Here is an 18916-nt window from a genome sequence, read left to right on the forward strand (position 1 = left end):
GGCCATGAGGTGTACCAGGTGTAACTCTACTGTGTTGTACTGTCTGGCCATGAGGTGTACCAGGTGTAACTCTACTGTGTTGTACTGTCTGGCCATGAGGTGTACCAGGTGTAACTCTAATGTGTTGTACTGTCTGGCCATGAGGTGTACCAGGTGTAACTCTACTGTGTTGTACTGTCTGGCCATGAGGTGTACCAGGTGTAACTCTACTGTGTTGTACTGTCTGGTCACACAGACACATCTTCATAAACAACCAATACTCACACACACAGACACATCTTCATAAAGAAACACCGTCTTTCTCCTCTGTCATTCTATTACCGTACTCTTTAATTTATCACTTCCATGTATTTTTCTTCCCTCTCTCCGTCTCCCCCTCTCTCCATCTCCCCCTCTCTCCATCTCCCCCTCTCTCCGTCTCCCCATCTCCCCCTCTCTCCATCTCCCCCTCTCTCCATCTCCCCCTCTCTCCATCTCCCCCTCTCTCCGTCTCCTTCCTTGTCTCTCTCCCCCTCCTTCCTTGTCTCTCGCCCCCTCCTTCCTCCTTCCCTCTCTCTCCCTCCTTCCTTCCCTCTCTCTCGCTCTTCCTCCTTCCCTCTCTCTCTCTCAGCAGGAAGACCAGTGTCTGGAGAAGGTGATTAACGACACTGAGGACTTATTCAAATCCAGGGAGAAAGAATACCAAGAGACCATCGACCAGATTGAGGTTTGTTGGGGGGGGGGGGTGAGACAGTGTGTCTTGGGCTATGTTAGTGGTTGACCATGTGTTGACCATGTGTTTCTCCCCAGTATGACTTGGCTACAGCTAAGAGTGATGTGTTTCTCCCCAGTATGACTCGGCTACAGCTCAGAGTGATGTGTTTCTCCCCAGTATGACTTGGCTACAGCTAAGAGTGATGTGTTTCTCCCCAGTATGACTCTGCTACAGCTCAGAGTGATGTGTTTCTCCCCAGTATGACTCGGCTACAGCTAAGAGTAATGTGTTTCTCCCCAGTATGACTTGGCTACAGCTAAGAGTGATGTGTTTCTCCCCAGTATGACTCGGCTACAGCTAAGAGTGATGTGTTTCTCCCCAGTATGACTTGGCTACAGCTAAGAGTGATGTGTTTCTCCCCAGTATGACTCGGCTACAGCTGAGAGTGATGTGTTTCTCCCCAGTATGACTCGGCTACAGCTAAGAGTGATGTGTTTCTCCCCAGTATGACTCGGCTACAGCTAAGAGTGATGTGTTTCTCCCCAGTATGACTCGGCTACAGCTAAGAGTGATGTGTTTCTCCCCAGTATGACTCGGCTACAGCTAAGAGTGATGTGTTTCTCCCCAGTATGACTCGGCTACAGCTAAGAGTAATGTGTTTCTCCCCAGTATGACTCGGCTACAGCTAAGAGTGATGTGTTTCTCCCCAGTATGACTCGGCTACAGCTCAGAGTGATGTGTTTCTCCCCAGTGTGACTTGGCTACAGCTAAGAGTAATGTGTTTCTCCCCAGTATGACTCGGCTACAGCTAAGAGTGATGTGTTTCTCCCCAGTATGACTCGGCTACAGCTAAGAGTGATGTGTTTCTCCCCAGTATGACTCGGCTACAGCTAAGAGTGATGTGTTTCTCCCCAGTATGACTCGGCTACAGCTAAGAGTAATGTGTTTCTCCCCAGTATGACTCGGCTACAGCTAAGAGTGATGTGTTTCTCCCCAGTATGACTTGGCTACAGCTAAGAGTGATGTGTTTCTCCCCAGTATGACTCGGCTACAGCTAAGAGTGATGTGTTTCTCCCCAGTATGACTTGGCTACAGCTCAGAGTAATGTGTTTCTCCCCAGTGTGACTTGGCTACAGCTAAGAGTGATGTGTTTCTCCCCAGTGTGACTTGGCTACAGCTAAGAGTAATGTGTTTCTCCCCAGTATGACTCGGCTACAGCTAAGAGTGATGTGTTTCTCCCCAGTATGACTTGGCTACAGCTAAGAGTGATATGAACCGTCACCTACATGAATATATGGAGATGTGTTCTATGAAGAGAGGCCTGGATGTGCAGATGGAGACCTGCAGGAGACTCATCACCCAGAGTGGGGACAGGTACACTCACTCCCTCACTCTCTGCCACCGGCATTCACTTCTCTCTCTCACGGTTTCTCTTTGGCTCACTTTGAATGACCTACAGTAGTTTACAGTAATCTGTACATTTTCTTTTAATGACCTACAGGAGTTTACAGTAATCTGTACATTTTATTTTACTAAGTTTTAAACACATTCTTGTGCCTACTGTATACCTGTTATTGTCTAAATGATGCATTCCCCCCAAAAAAGTATCTTCTTTCTCTCTCTCGCTCTTTCTCTCTTTCTCTCGCTCTCTTTATAGTAAGCCTGGCTCTCCTATGGCTGGTGAGGAGAGCGTTGACCAGGCTAAGAAGGAAGGGACAACAGCGTCGCCTCTTCTCTCCAACTCTCCTCCCAGATCATGACCTATCAAGACAACCTCCATCACATGACCTTCATACCATCCAAACACTGTACCACGCAACACTCTACCGTCACTATAGCAACGCCATGTTTACATTCTAAACACTAGATGCTTATTAGTCTATTTTTAATTTTCTTCATGCTATCTTCATTCACATACCTCAAAATAGGAAAGTTGCAGATCTATCTGTTTTTAGCTACGGTGTAGTGTTGTGTGTTTCCAACAGCTTTTAGTCCCCTCTACTGGAAAGTGGTATTACTAGCACCATGGAAGTCTGTACATAAGAATCCACTGTTTAGCAGAGCAAAGGTAACGAGGTAATGGATTGAAATACACAACTTGAATTGAGAATACCTCATAGCAACGTATGAGCAATATTTGAATGAACTCATATGAGTTGTAGGCTAGCGTGTACTCTTAAGGTAGTTGTTGGTACTACAGAGAACCATGGTATTAACTCCTATAGCATGATCCATTTCCACACAGCCATAATGATAAACACACCACACACCAATACATTCATGATAGGCTAGCATAGCAGATCATTCTAACAGTGTGCTGTCCTGTTGCAACATTGAGGGTTGTTTTCAGACTCCGTCAAACTCACCTAGATGTATAACACAGTAAATATAAGCCTTAGGGTGTGTTCGTAAATTCACTCTGGAGTGCCAGAGTGCGCTCTGTGCATTCGTAAATTCAACGCTTTGTCAGATTGTCCGTTGGTAAATTCGTCGTGTTTCGCTCTTGGAGCGTCCAGAGCGCACGCTGGACGCTCCGGCCGAGGAGTAGGGTTGATCCGAGCCTTCTGACCTCACAACGGCAGTCAAGCACCCAAGCTAACTGGCTAACGTTGGCTAGCTTGCTAGCTACTTCCAGACAAAAATGAGAGCACCTCACTCTGACCATTTTACTCACCCTAGCAGAGCTGGTTTGGCTGTTTACATGTTATCCAGAGCGCTGGTGACTAACTGTGATGCTGGCAACAATTTAATTCAGCTTTTTGCCGATGTTTACTGACACCGGCCCTCTTCAACGGGTGTTGAGCGCTGGTAAAGTCATCAGTTATTCTGCGCTCTGGCACACTCAGATGAGAGTGCTTTGAAATCGGAGTCGATAGCCAGAGAACACTTACGCACGCACCCTTAAACAAAGCAAAGCCCAGTTGGCAAGAGAGAACAACTCCAGATGTATCACTTTATTAGCAACCAAACAGAAATATACTGTACTGTATCATAGTTATTCAAACGGACTAAAATAATATCAAATCACTCATTTTATCAAGACATCTACACTTCATTCATAGGTATCGATGAAAACTAGAAAAAGTCCAATCGTACACTAAACTCTAAGATGCCACCAGATGGCATCAGATGGCGTCACTGATGTCCCCTGTGTGTGATTCTGCACTCATGAGTCACATTTTGAAACAAAAGCCTGCCCGTCTCTCTGCCCTTTTGTTGACACCAGACAGGTTGTCATGGTAACATTATTTTACCGTCCTGTTTCACTTACCTGGTATTTACCAAGGAATTATTGGATAACATTGTGTAACATTGTATTCTTTCTTTAACACAACTGGTAACTAACTACCTGGTACTAAATGTTACATAGTGGTGCTTGTTTCACTGAATCCCAAAGAACCCCAAAAGTAGTTTTATTGTAATTATAATGTAATACCATTTTACTGTGTCGAGTAAAGTAAATAGGAGACTGTAACCAGAGTTAACAAGAGGAGAGAGGGGGGAGAGCAAGAGCAGAGTTTTTTGTTTTAGAATGCAGCCGTAGCCTAGGGTTTCCACTAGATAACACAGCCACAAAATCAAAATAGGCTATATCGAAGGTTAGCAGTGTGGTTAAGTTTAGGGTCAGATTTTAAGAAGATAAATTGTAGAAATAGACAGGGTTTATGACTTTGTGGTTGTGTAAACTAGTGATGACCATAGCCTAGCCTGGTTCCAGATCTGTATATGTGCTTTAGTCAACTCCTCTAACTATCGTTGTCATGCCATATGCTTTTCTATGTGACTCCAGAGAGGTCATCTCTGCCACTGATCCACTTCTATCAGGGACTTTGACTTTTGTCATGGCATCTATGGTGAAATAAGTTCGCTAGAGCACATACTGATCTGGTACCAGGCTAGTCATAGGCTCTGTGTCGGCCCTATATGTGGTAGTGCAGTGTGAATAGTGTAAATACTCTGTTAAAGCTGATCTGAGGGCAGCTCTGGGGCCTTGCCCTGCTCTCTGTGTCTCTCTGTCACTGACACAGGGAGAGGGATACATATGACAAAGGGCATTGACACCCAAGTGTTATTATACCTACGAGCTGTCTAATGTATACTAATGTTTTGTTTAGTTTCCAGCAGCAGAGAGCAGAGAAAGCCCTGCTACTCTGTCCTCTAGCAGGGAGATGGGTAGGCTAGCAGGGAGATGGGTAGGCTAGCTATGATAAGTTAGATAGGCGAGCTCTATGTATCTGTTCTGTGCTCTCTATTTCTATGTCTGGTCTGGTTGGTAAGGACTCAATGCATCAGTAGTATTGTATCAGAGAAACGGAAGATTGATGAACAGGCTATAAAAGACAGAATGTCCACAGATGAACAAATAGACAGACAGACAGACAGATAGATAGATGGACAGATTAATGAATAGATGGATAGATTGATGACCTGCTGAGATAATTTGTGTTTGCTACTTGAGTGCCAAAGCAACTGAAAACAAGCAATCTGAATGAACTTTGAGAAATATTGCTGAAACATTGTTATAGAAGTACTAAATACTGATGCTGAAAAGCTATCTGACACGGTGCTTGATATGATCTAACCTATTTTTGAGCTTAAAAGTTAGCCGTTTATAAAGAAAGAGCAAAGCAAATATGTATATTCAATAATACAGCAGTAACAGCAATAATACGAGTATTATATGTAACAGAAAAGTAATAATGACATGTACAGATGTAGGATCTTAATTTGATCACCTTTGTTGCCGAGAATTTTCCTGTTCTAAAAGGGCTTCTAAAGTTTGTAATTTCCACTTTGAAATTTCAGACTTGATTTTCCCTAATGAAAAATGCATCAACCCATACAAAAATGGCCATTAATTATAATCCACAAAATAAATCACATTTCCTGTTGCTGCAGAATTTTGTCCTAGCTTAAATTAAGATTCTACATCTGTAATAAGTCAAACTCGTACACGTCACGAATGTAAACAATTACTGAGGAAAACTTGTTTTATTTTCTCCACTTGTCATCTATTTGTAGATGGGGTGAAATCGCTACAGCTGAGGAGTAGATTTCCCCTATGTTAATTCAACATACACAATGTTATTATTCAGTAGAATGTAGATGTACAATACATTTTTGTTTGTCTTCATTGACATTGAAAGATGCTTGACTTTGAATACAAAACCTCAGATAAACAATATTTAACTCAATAATAGAACACAAGGATTCCTTCACAAACACTATATCTTTATCAACAACCAAATGGAGTCCATTTCATTTGTGTTTTTCTTTTTCTTGTTTGATGAGGAAGTTGTTGAAACAGGTGCAGGCTGCTGGTCACACCTCAATATTGTAGAAGGGTTTCCAAGGCTTTCTCTGAACGATTATATACGTTGTGAATAACAGGTTTTGGAACCATGATTAAATGATATGCATGTCTTAAGCTACAGTTGAAGTTGGAAGTTTATATACACTTAGATTGGAGTAATTAAAACTAATTTTTCAACCACTCCACAGATTTCTTGTTAACAAACTATAGTTTTGGCAAGTCGATTAGGACATCTACTTTGTGTATGATACAAGGAATTTATCCAACAATTGTTTACAGACAGATTATTTAACTTATAATTCACTGTATCACAATTCCAGTGGGTCAGAAGTTTACATACACTAAGTTGACTGTGCATTTAAACAGCTTGGAAAATTCCCGAAAATGTCATAGCATTAGAAGCTTCTGATAGGCTAATTGTTATCATTTGAGTCAATTGGAGATTTACCTGTGGATGTATTGCAATGCCTACCTTCAAACTCAGTGTCTCTTTGCTTGACATCATGGGAAAATCAAAAGAAATCAGCCAAGACCTCAGAAAACAAATTGGAGACCTCCACAAGTCTGGTTCATCCTTAGTATGCAAGGATAAACACCATGGGACCATGCAGCCGTAATAACGCCCAGGAAGGAGACGTGTTCTGTCTCCTAGAGATGAACGTACTTTGCTACAAAAAGTGCAAATCAATCCCAGAGCAACAGCAAAGGACCTTGTGAAGATGCTGGAGGAAACAGATACAAAAGTATATATCCACTGTAAAATGAGTCCTATATCGACATAACCTGAAAGGCCGATCAGCAAGGAAGAAGCCACTGCTCCAAAACCATCATAAAAAAGCCAGACTACGGTTTACAACTGCACATGGGGACAAAGATCATACTTTTTGTAGAAATGTCCCCTGGTCTGATGAAACAAAAATAGAACTGTTTGGCCATAATGACCATCGTTATGTTTGGAGGAAAAAGGGGGAAGCTTGCAAGCCGAAGAACACCATCCCAACCGTGAAGCACGGAGGTGGCAGCATCATGTTGTGGGGGTGCTTTGCTGCAGGAGGGACTGGTGCACTTCACAAAATAGATGGCATCATGAGGCAGGAAATGATGTGGATATATTGAAGCAACATCTCAAGACATCAGTCAGGGAGTTAAAGCTTGGTCGCAAATGGGTCTTCCAAATGGACAATGACCCCAAGCATACTTCCAGTTGTGGCACAATGGCTTAAGGACAACAATGTCAAGGTATTGGAGTGACCATCACAAAGCCCTGACCTCAATCCTATAGAACATTTGTGGGCAGAACTGAAAAAGTGTGTGTGAGCAAGGAGGCCTACAAACCTGACTCAGTTACACCAGCTCTGTCAGGAGGAATGGGCCAAAATTCACCCAACTTATTGTGGGAAGCTTGTGGAAGGCTACCCAAAACACTTGACCCAAGTTCAACAATTTAAAGGCAATACTACCAAATACTAATTGAGTGTATGTAAACTTCTGACCCACTGGGAATGTGATGAAAGAAATAAAAGTTGAAAAAAATAATTCTCTCTTCTGTTATTCTGACATTTCACATTCTTAAAATAAAGTGGTGATCGTAACTGAACTAAGACAGGGAATTTTTACTAGGATTAAATGTCAGGATTTGTGAAAAACTGAGTTTAAATGTATTTGGCTAAGGTGTATGTAAACTTCTGACTTCAACTGTATGTATTGGGTATGCCATTCCTTGGGCTAGGAGTTTCTCCTGACCACATGACCTAGGTCCTAGACCAGAGGTATTCAACTATTACTCTACGAGGTCCGGAGCCTGCTGGTTTTCTGTTCTACCTGATTTACTAATTGCACCCACCTGGTGTCCCAGGTCTAAATCAGTCCCTGATTAGAGGGGAACAATGAAAGAATGCGGTAGAGCTGGCTTTGAGGTCCAGAGTTGAGTTTGAGGGTCCTATGCTGTAAGGTTTGAACTAGGGTTTTTTTTCTGCTCAGGTCATATGGCCAGTAAAACTCCTGCCCCTAGCGTTCCTGCCCTTTGGCCAGAACTGGAGATTAAAATGGAGAATAGAAGGCAGCGGAGAAATAGTGTGAGAATATGTACTTTTTATTATTTTTACTACACGCACAGAGAGACTGAGTCTCTGCAGTATGTATGCATGAGTCAGCGTGTATGTTTAGGAGAGTGTTCTAATGTCCTTGGTTTTTAAAAAGAGTTTTACTGGTTCACTTACCACATGAAGAATACAATAGTCCTAAAATGCACACTGTCTTCCAGTGTCTGTCTGACAATAGACCAATTCATATCCTCTTCACAACAGAACTGAAGGCTAACGGTATAACTGAATCATTGTAAACTAGAGTGGTAGGGACCATACAGTGATGTGTTCTGCTGACTGGATTCCCATCTCTGCAAATGTCTGTAAATTGACTTGAAATACTGTATATATGTAAATCAATGATGTACAATAATCGCTCTAATATTCCTTCAATAATCCACTTTCTTCATGAGTGTATGTGATTACAAAGTAAATTCGTTTTAGAAATGGCACCAAAGTGTAAAAAATAATAAATAAAAATAACTACTCACATGCAAATGCTTTAACATAATGATGGTATGATTGCTATGATATTGTATGCATTAAAGGAAAACGCTATGTTGGATATATTGTATGTTTAAACACTGGCAATGCAAGGAGGTCCACAGTCAAAAATACTTAAGTGTCAGGTTCCCGGATTTGGCACATAGCTGAACTTTTAATGTGGATTCAGATATTTGATTGGTCCTTAATGTTTCTCGTAGACCAGGAGCCAATGCTCTTGCTCTGTGAGGACCAGTGTATTCTCTGGTCCATATATTTTACCATCAACTAATTCCATCTGGCCTGAGTAAGCTAGCATGCAGGTGAATAGACTGAGTTGTCAATGAGAAGACTGTTAGCAATCACCAGGGCCTCATTTACTAAGCATCTGCACCAGTGCCATGTTTACACCTGCTCGGTTCAAAAGGGAACGAGTCATAGAACAAAAGGTCAAGGGACAAGAAAAGTCTGTTTTCTGTTTCTATCTCATCTTATAATTCCCTCCGAAAAGAGCAAGTGTAAACATTGCGCTGCTTGGTAAATCAGGCCTTGGTCTTTGTTTTGGTGAGGTGTGAGTTATTTGAAACTGGACTGGCCCCTTGAACATGTGTGCTTCAACGCAGAGCTCTGTATACTGACAGAGAGTTCAACGCAGAGCTCTGTGTACTGACAGAGAGTTCAATGCAGAGCTCTGTGTACTGACAGAGAGTTCAATGCAGAGCTCTGTGTACTGACAGAGAGTTCAATGCAGAGCTCTGTGTACTGACAGAGAGTTCAACGCAGAGCTCTGTGTACTGACAGAGAGTTCAACGCAGAGCTCTGTGTACTGACAGAGAGTTCAACGCAGAGCTCTGTGTACTGACAGAGAGTTCAACGCAGAGCTCCGTGTACTGACAGAGAGTTCAACGCAGAGCTCTGTGTACTGACAGAGAGTTCAACGCAGAGCTCTGTGTACTGACAGAGAGTTCAACGCAGAGCTCTGTGTACTGACAGAGAGTTCAACGCAGAGCTCTGTGTACTGACAGAGAGTTCAACGCAGAGCTCTGTGTACTGACAGAGAGTTCAACGCAGAGCTCTGTGTACTGACAGAGAGATGGAATGAAGAATAAAAGATACAGCTGAGCAATATAATTGTGTGTTTTTTTTGTTGTTGTGGATTTGGTGAGTTTATGCTGGAAGCCCACTTGCATTGGCTGCTATGTGTGTCTGTACTTCCTGAACTCCACCTACCTGATAAGCTAACTTTACGAGGACAGCGAGATCAAATGTTTGTGACAAACTGTCTTTCACGTCTTAAAGTATGTGGCGAAAATGATGAGACTTTGGTTCAGAACCATTAGTCACCCTGCTGACATGCCTGTCTTGTCTGTCTCTAGCTTATAAATACATCACAACATCACTGTCAGTACACAGTGGGCGGGAGAGACAGGAAGAGAGGAAGATGTCACAGGTGAAGGAAATAATGACGCAAAGGATGGGTAGAGAAGAGAGAGACACACCTTAAAGAATAATAGTTGGGGGGAGAGTCAAAGTTATAGACAACAAATACTTGGCATTTGGTGTGGTGTCTACAGTGCAAAAGGTAAGACTAGATTATCTTATGTGTTGGTAGTTTTCAACACATATTTCTACATTGATATCTTTTGAACTGAAATGAGGCTCAAAGCTAGAAGTTAGTGCAGTCACCATCAAATTGTGATAAACTTACAAATTTTCAACATGTAATTTGTAACATCTTTTGGCATTATTTGTTGTGTGCACTTTTTAATACCTATTTAGAAATGTTACTGAATGAACTCAAATGACAGATTGTTAATGATTTAACATTGTTTATAGAATGGTGATGGAACAGTTATTTGTGGCTGTGCTAATGATGTCTGCACACCTAGCAGTCTCATATCCTCTGGTAACCATTTTGCCCCTTTTAATGTCCATTCTCATTATGTGTTATGACCGCTTATGAAAGTTGTGAGAACCATTTGACACCTGTTACAACATGACAGTAGACCTCATGAAACTGTGTTCGCGTTGTCAGATTACAGAGAGATATTACACGGATGGAGGGAGACAATGCAGACTGTGTCCACCAGGTGAGAAAGAAAGGCCCTCCATCATTACATTTTAATTGACTTTTTGTTCCCTTCTTTTCCTTCCCTCATCTCCACATTCTATCCCTTCATCCTACAATCAACCATTTTTTACAATAATAGCGAGGCAGATCGTTTCAGAATGTGTGTGAGTGTGTATAGGTTCTTAGGAATCATGAGGAAACTATGAGAGAGTTTCTCTCTCTCTCGTGATGAGAAGTGGAGCTCTGTGCTATGACCACATCCTTCATTAGTATGCAGACTAGGCCAACAGGCTCTCGCTCTGTGCGCTCCATCTCTTCCTGTTATTCTCTGCTCTCTGCCGCTATGCTCCCTCTCTTCTCAGTCAGCAACAGACCGTGTACTAAAACATTACCTGAATGTGTGTGTGCCTATGGGTCTAAAAGAGTTAGCATTATGTTCTGATATCCACTACTTATGTAGTCTACTACAAGACATTTATAAAACTCCAGCGTCCATCAGTCTGTATTGTTATTGTGGTGCTCTCTTATGTTCTTGACTCCCCTTGTCTCTTCACTCTCTCCTCGCTCCTTTCTTTCTACCTCATTCTCTCTCGCCCCATTTCCCTATACTTTTCCCAAACTTAATTTCCTTTACTCCATATCTGCTGACCCATGTCTTGCAGACGTTGAACCACTGGACACTACCTGTTTCACACTGAGTATTTAAATCTTGTATTCCCGGCATATATTAGAATGAGCTATCTACTGCTGTGCATATCATTCTTAGTATATCTGGTGTAAATTCTTCCAGTGTACATACGCATAGATTGCATTTGGGTTGTTGATTAGATTCGCCCTGCCGTTCTTGAATTCTTACAAAAAACAACACTTAAATGATGTATACTTGTTTGACATTTTACTGTGTTAAGAGCTAGTAACACAAGCATTTCGCTGCATTTCGCAGCATTTCGCTGTGTATGCGACCAATACACTGATTTGATATGTTTCAACTCCCCTCTCTCTCTCTCAGGTCATTATCAGAGTTCCTGTTCAGAGTGCTCTCCCTGTCGAGATGGTTCCTACACAGCACGATTGAACGCAGAGTCCAGTTGTCATTCCTGCTTCAAAGACTGCAAACATGGTACATAAACACGAACACAACTCATTCACAGAACAATGTAACATCTTTATTTAGTGGGAAATACTTCAACTGTATATTGCTTGTAAATATTTTTTGGGGTGGGGCCCATCTCTTCGGAGGACCAAAATAAACTTTGTTATATGTACAGGGCATTCAGAAAGTATTCAGACCCTTTGACTTTATCCACATTTTGTTACGTTACAGCCTTATTTTAAAATGTATTAAATTGTTTTTTTCCCCTCATCAATCTACACACAATACCCCATAATGACAAAGCAAAAACAGGTTTTTAGAAATTTTGGCAAATTTATAAAACTAAATAAAAATGAAATATCACATTTACATAAGTATTCTGACCCTTTACTCAGTACTTTGTTGAAGCACCTTTGGCAGTGATTACTGCCTCGAGTCTTCATGGGTATGACGCTATAAGCTTGGCTTGGGGAGAGTTGCTGCACAGCTATTTTCAGGTCTCTCTAGAGATGTTCGATCGGTTTAAATTTTTTTTATTTAATTTATTTCACCTTTTATTTAACCAGGTAGGCCAGTTGAGAAAAAGTTATCATTTACAGTCAATAACACAATAGAAAAATCTATATACAGTGTGTGCAAATGTAGTAAGATTAGGGAGGTAAGGCAATAAATAGGCCATAATGGCGAAATAATTACAATTTAGCATTAACACTGGAGTGATAGATGTGCACATGCTGATGTGCAAATAGAGATACTGGGGTGCAAAAGAGCAAATATAAATAACAAATATGGGGATGAGGTAGTTTGGTGGGCTATTTACAGATGGGCTGTGTACAGGTGCAGTGATCAGTAAGCTGCTCTGACAGCTGATGCTTAAAGTTGGTGAGAGAGATATGTCTCCAGCTTCAGTGATTTTTGCAATTCGTTCAAGTCTTTGGCAGCAGAAAAAAGGATGGAAAGGCGGCCAAATGAGGAGTTGGCATTGGGGATGACCAGTTAAATATACCTGCTGGAGCGTGTGCTACGGGTGGGTGTTGCTATGGTGACCATTGAGCTGAGATAAGGCGGGGCTTTACCTAGCAAAGACTTATAGATGACCTGGAGCCAGTGGGTTTGGCGACGAATATGAAGTGAGGGCCAGTCAACAAGAGCATACAGGTTGCAGTGGTGAGTAATATATGGGGCTTTGGTGACAAAACGGGTGGCACTGTGATAGACTACATCCTATTTGCTGAGTAGAGTGTTGGAGGATATTTTGTAAATGACATCGCCGAAGTCGAGGATCGGTAGGATAGTCAGTTTTACGAGGGTATGTTTGGCAGCATGAGTGAAGGAGGCTTTGTTGCGAAATGGAAGCCAATTCTAAACTTCATTTTGGATTGGAGATGCTTAATGTGAGTCTGGAAGGAGAGTTTACAGTCTAACCAGACACCTAGGTATTTGTAGTTGGCCACATATTCTAAGTCAGAACCATCCAGAGTAGTGATGCTAGTCAGGTGCGGGCAGTGATCGGTTGAAGAGCATGCAATTCGTTTTACTAGCATTTAAGAATTAAAGTCCAGGCTCTGGCTGGGCCACTCAAGACTTGTCCCAAAGACACTCCTGCGTTGTTTTGGCTGTGTGCTTACGGTCGTTGTCCTCTTGGAAGGTGAATCTTTGCCCTGGTCTGAGATCCTGAGCTCTCTGGGTCATGTTTTCATCAATGATCTCTCTGTACTTTGCTCCGTTCATCTTTCCCTCGATACCGACTACAGTGCCTTGCGAAAGTATTCGGCCCCCTTGAACTTTGCAACCTTTTGCCACATTTCAGGCTTCAAACATAAAGATATAAAACTGTATTTTTTTTGTGAAGAATCAACAACAAGTGGGACACAATCATGAAGTGGAACGACATTTATTGGATATTTCAAACTTTTTTAACAAATCAAAAACTGAAAAATTGGGCGTGCAAAATTATTCAGCCCCTTTACTTTCAGTGCAGCAAACTCTCTCCAGAAGTTTAGTGAGGATCTCTGAATGATCCAATGTTGACCTAAATGACTAATGATGATAAATACAATCCACCTGTGTAATCAAGTCTCCGTATAAATGCACCTGCACTGTGATAGTCTCAGAGGTCCGTTAAAAGCGCAGAGAGCATCATGAAGAACAAGGAACACACCAGGCAGGTCCGAGATACTGTTGTGAAGAAGTTTAAAGCCGGATTTGGATACAAAAAGATTTCCCAAGCTTTAAACATCCCAAGGAGCATTGTGCAAGCGATAATATTGAAATGGAAGGAGTATCAGACCACTGCAAATCTACCAAGACCTGGCCGTCCCTCTAAACTTTCAGCTCATACAAGGAGAAGACTGATCAGAGATGCAGCCAAGAGGCCCATGATCACTCTGGATGAACTGCAGAGATCTACAGCTGAGGTGGGAGACTCTGTCCATAGGACAACAATCAGTCGTATATTGCACAAATCTGGCCTTTATGGAAGAGTGGCAAGAAGAAAGACATTTCTTAAAGATATCCATAAAAAGTGTTGTTTAAAGTTTGCCACAAGCCACCTGGGAGACACACCAAACATGTGTAAGAAGGTGCTCTGGTCAGATGAAACCAAAATTGAACTTTTTGGCAACAATGCAAAATGTTATGTTTGGCGTAAAAGCAACACAGCTCATCACACTGAACACACCATCCCCACTGTCAAACATGGTGTTGGCAGCATCATGGTTTGGGCCTGCTTTTCTTCAGCAGGGACAGGGAAGATGGTTAAAATTGATGGGAAGATGGATGGAGCCAAATACAGGACCATTCTGGAAGAGAACCTGATGGAGTCTGCAAAAGACCTGAGACTGGGACGGAGATTTGTCTTCCAACAAGACAATGATCCAAAACATAAAGCAAAATCTACAATGGAATGGTTCAAAAATAAACATATCCAGGTGTTAGAATGGCCAAGTCAAAGTCCAGACCTGAATCCAATCGAGAATCTGTGGAAAGAACTGAAAACTGCTGTTCACAAATGCTCTCCATCCAACCTCACTGAGCTCGAGCTGTTTTGCAAGGAGGAATGGGAAAAAATGTCAGTCTCTCGATGTGCAAAACTGATAGAGACATACCCCAAGCGACTTACAGCTGTAATCGCAGCAAAAGGTGGCGCTACAAAGTATTAACTTAAGGGGGCTGAATAATTTTGCACGCCCAATTTTTCAGTTTTTGATTTGTTAAAAAAGTTTGAAATATCCAATAAATGTCGTTCCACTTCATGATTGTGTCCCACTTGTTGTTGATTCTTCACAAAAAAATACAGTTTTATATCTTTATGTTTGAAGCCTGAAATGTGGCAAAAGGTCGCAAAGTTCAAGGGGGCCGAATACCTTCGCAAGGCACTGTATTCTCCCAGTCCCTGCCGCTGAAAAATATGCCCACAGCATGATGCTGCGTCCTCCAGACGTGACGTTTGACATTCATGCCAAAGAGTTCAATCTTGGTTTCATCAGACCAGAGAATCTTCTCATGGTCTGACAGTCCTTTAGATGCCTTTTGGTAAACTCCAAGTGGGCTGTCATGTGCCTTTTACTGAGGAGTGGCTTCCATCTGGCCACTCTACCATAAAGGGCTGATTGGTGGAGTGCTTTAGAGATGGTTGTCCTTCTGGATGGTTCTCCCATCTCCACACAGGAGCTATGAAGCTCTGTCAGAGTGACCATTGGGTTCTTGGTCACTTCCCTGACCAAGGCCCTTCTCCGCCGATTGCTCAGTTTGGCCAGGCGGCCAGCTCTAGGAAGAGTGTTGATGGTTCCAAACTTCTTCCATTTAAGAATGACGGAGGCCACTGTGTTCTTGGGGACCTTCAATGCTGCAGAAATGTTTTGGTACCCTTCCCCAGATCTGTGCCTCGACACAATCCTGTCACGGAGCTCTACATACAATTCCTTTGACCTCATGGCTTGGTTTTTGCTCTGACATGCACTGTCAACTGTGGGACTTTATATAGACAGGTGTGTGCCTTTCCAAATTATGTCCAATCAATTGAATTTACCACAGGTGGACTCCAAGTTGTAGAAACATCTCAAGCATGATCAATGGAAACAGGATGCACATTTCTAAAAATCTGTTTTGCTTTGTCATTTTGGGGTATTGTGTAGAGATTGATTAAAAATGTTTCTTTAATCCATTTTGGAATAAGGCTGTGATGTAACAAAATGTGGGAAAGGTCAAGGGGTCTGAATACTTTCTGAATTCATGGTACATTCTACATGTTACATACATTGCATTTTTTATTTTTTACAGTAGTTACATAGCAAGAGTAAAGTAATTTGATATTTTGATATACATTAGATCTAGATAGATCGATAGTACTTATACATTGTGTTTTCAGTCATAACTAGAACACAAGTTTTTAAACCCACCCCTTAGCTACTCTGTCCAGCCCACCTATCTCCATAAACCCACCCCTCAGCTACTCTGTCCAGCCCACCTATCTCCATAAACCCACCCCTCAGCTACTCTGTCCAGCCCACCTATCTCCAAAAACCCACCCCTCAGCTACTCTGTCCATCCCACCTATCTCCATAAACCCACCCCTCAGCTACTCTATCCAGCCCACCTATCTCCATAAACCCACCCCTCAGCTACTCTGTCCATCCCACCTATCTCCATAAACCCACCCCTCAGCTACTCTGTCCAGCCCACCTATCTCCATAAACCCACCCCTCAGCTACTCTGTCCATCCCACCTATCTCCATAAACCCACCCCTGAGCTACTCAGTCCATCCCACCTATCTCCATAAACCCACCTCTCAGCTACTCTCTGTCCATCCCAACTATCTCCATAAACCCACCCCTCACCTACTCAGTCCATCCCACCTATCTCCATAAACCCACCCCTCAGCTACTCTCAGTCCATCCTATCTATCTCCATAAACCCACCCCTCACCTACTCAGTCCATCCCACCTATCTCCATAAACCCACCCCTCAGCTACTCTCAGTCCATCCTATCTATCTCCATAAACCCACCCCTCAGCTACTCTGTCCATCCCACCTATCTCCATATGCCATACATGTCATTTCTTACCAAGAGTCAAAAAGGTATGTCTACAGTATGGACACTATTTATTACCATGTAATAGCTGTACTAAACCTTTTGTTCTGTGTGTGTGTGTGTGTGTGTGTGTGTCAGATTTGCACCTGGTGGAGGATGAGCCGTGTACTTCTGTATCGGACGCTAGATGTCGCTGTGAGGCTGGTTTTACCTGCACCGACAAAGACGACCAGACAGGAAACTGTAGAGACTGTGAGAAGATCCCTCAGCTGCCCCCACCTCCCCTGCCACCTAGCAATGGTACTGTACAGTGTGTGTGTTGCCCACTGGCCTTCTCTTATGCCTGTCTTCCTTCACTGTGTTGTATTCTTGCCAGGTTCTGGGTATTGAATCAGTGTGTTTGGCTGTGGATAGATGTGATGTTTTCCTGCCTGTGTGCACTCTGCTCTGATTACAGTAGTGGGCATCAGAATCAACCAGACAGGAACTTCCTCTGAACACAGCAGGACTTCCTCTTTCGCTGGACGCTGTCAACCTCCCAAGTGAGCCTTTAGCCTTTTTAATCCTCCCTAAAACATACTATTGCATACTGGAACCAGACAGATAAACAGGCTCTGGTTGAAGCCTTCTCCTGCCAGGAGGGCCACTTCTGGCAAAGTTATTATTTTATGGTACATAACCTTCATACAACCAGAAGATCTGGTATCAAAGAATTGTCAGATATTTTAGTGGTAATGGATATGGGATATTAAATACATTTCTCAGCTCACTGGCCCCACTTCAGTGTTGACAGGCTGTGAATATGTTACATGATGAGTCCTTTACCTCTGTCTCACCCAGCTGTGACATTCCACGATCACCAGTCTCACAACCAGGCAACGCCACTCATCACACCACAGGTGAGTGTGAGTACGAGTGTGCGTGTGTGTGTCCATCAGTTATTTTAATTACAGTCAGAATATATCGAAACTGTGAGAAGGTACAGATACAGTAGTTTCTCCATCTCCTTTCCCCCACCAGCTGACACCAGCAAACACTTGGCAGCCATTTTGTGTCCTATGGTGGTCATTGGAATCCTAGCCGTTATCATTCTGTTATGTATCCGTCGCCCAGGAAATGAAGCCTGTTTCAAACAAGGTAAGGCAGTGTTCCTCTGTTCAGTCTCAACTGTAGTTAGATCATTGTGTTAGAGCAGACTCTCTCTCTGGACACTAGAATGAGATGAGGAAGGATTAGACTGTGATGTTAAATCTCAGGATAGGTCTGCACTGGGAGCCAACTGTATCTTCTTGTGAATGTAATTGAATTAAAAGATTGCAACACTCTCTCTGTGTAGACCTACTTACCAGTTTCTAGTGTCTACATGTACCCAGAAAGCATTAAACTGCAGAGTTAAGATGATAAAACATTGCCCTTTCAATCATAGATGATTAATCAATGAAGAACCCATGAGTGGCTTACCATCAGTTTGCTGGGGTCACTAATAGATTTGTGTCTGTTATTTTCCAGCTCTCAAGTTCTGTAACAAGGTATGTGTAATAACCTACGGTAACTTACTACATTGTGTGTGTAATGTTTACATTGTCATTCGTGTGTTCCTGACCTAAACCCTATATAGGAATTGTTGACAATTGTGTATTCCAATAACTCTGGATTTCTGGTGAATTTCTGTACTCTTATGAAGGGAGTAAGAGAAACGTCGCCTAACAAGACCAAAGAGCCACCTCATCAGCACAATGCCAGAGAGACACAGCCCAGTATTAAGCACCAGACAGTGGATCCACCACCTATTACAGCAGCAAATATAGGTACTATGGATACATACAAATAATTATGTTGACCCCAAGATCTTGATTTAAAAAGGAATCTAAATATGGTGGAGTTACTCCTGTGGTTTTTCCTATAGAGGCACGTCAGTCGTTTAACTTGGAGTTTTGCATGCAGTTTTGAAGTCCATGGGGCATTAGCATGGGAAGTTGATCAGTTTCAAGATCCATAGTGAATAAGGCTGATGATGAATATAGAATCTAATATCACTTTCTCTCTGTCTGTGTCTCTCTCAGGCCCGGTCCATGTCCACAATGCTGGAACAGTCATCTTCAGTTTACTCAACCAGTTCACTGGTATGGGTGGAGGGATGGAAG

General features: G+C 42.4%; 2 protein-coding genes across 5 annotated transcripts in view; both read left to right on the forward strand.

Moving 5' to 3' along the window:
- Window positions 1-6246, forward strand: part of LOC110537377 (intermediate filament family orphan 1) — a 37324-nt gene extending 31078 nt beyond the window's left edge. The window contains exons 7-9 of one of the 3 annotated variants that reach the window (XM_036941241.1): window positions 611-706; window positions 1938-2068; window positions 2352-6246. In XM_036941241.1, coding sequence (XP_036797136.1) covers window positions 611-706; window positions 1938-2068; window positions 2352-2454 — 330 coding nt within the window. In that variant the 3' untranslated portion in view covers window positions 2455-6246. Of the gene's footprint in view, window positions 1-610; window positions 707-789; window positions 2069-2351 lie in introns of those variants that run through there. The other 2 variants (XM_036941247.1, XM_036941250.1) reach the window with 2 other exon arrangements.
- Window positions 6247-7593: 1347 nt separating this feature from the next.
- Window positions 7594-18916, forward strand: part of LOC110509548 (tumor necrosis factor receptor superfamily member 5) — a 12290-nt gene continuing 967 nt past the window's right edge. Inside the window, exons 1-11 of one of the 2 annotated variants that reach the window (XM_021590486.2) lie at window positions 7594-10157; window positions 10412-10481; window positions 10611-10665; window positions 11656-11766; window positions 16911-17072; window positions 17230-17314; window positions 17613-17671; window positions 17793-17909; window positions 18282-18301; window positions 18457-18580; window positions 18836-18916. The exon at window positions 18836-18916 is cut by the window's right edge and continues 967 nt beyond it. In XM_021590486.2, coding sequence (XP_021446161.2) covers window positions 10413-10481; window positions 10611-10665; window positions 11656-11766; window positions 16911-17072; window positions 17230-17314; window positions 17613-17671; window positions 17793-17909; window positions 18282-18301; window positions 18457-18580; window positions 18836-18916 — 883 coding nt within the window. In that variant the 5' untranslated portion in view covers window positions 7594-10157; window position 10412. The remainder of the gene's footprint in view (window positions 10158-10411; window positions 10482-10610; window positions 10666-11655; window positions 11767-16910; window positions 17073-17229; window positions 17315-17612; window positions 17672-17792; window positions 17910-18281; window positions 18302-18456; window positions 18581-18835) is intronic. The other variant, XM_036941253.1, reaches the window with a different exon arrangement.

This window comes from Oncorhynchus mykiss, chromosome 2, assembly GCF_013265735.2.
Source record: "Oncorhynchus mykiss isolate Arlee chromosome 2, USDA_OmykA_1.1, whole genome shotgun sequence".
Classification (NCBI taxonomy): Eukaryota; Metazoa; Chordata; class Actinopteri; order Salmoniformes; family Salmonidae; genus Oncorhynchus; species Oncorhynchus mykiss.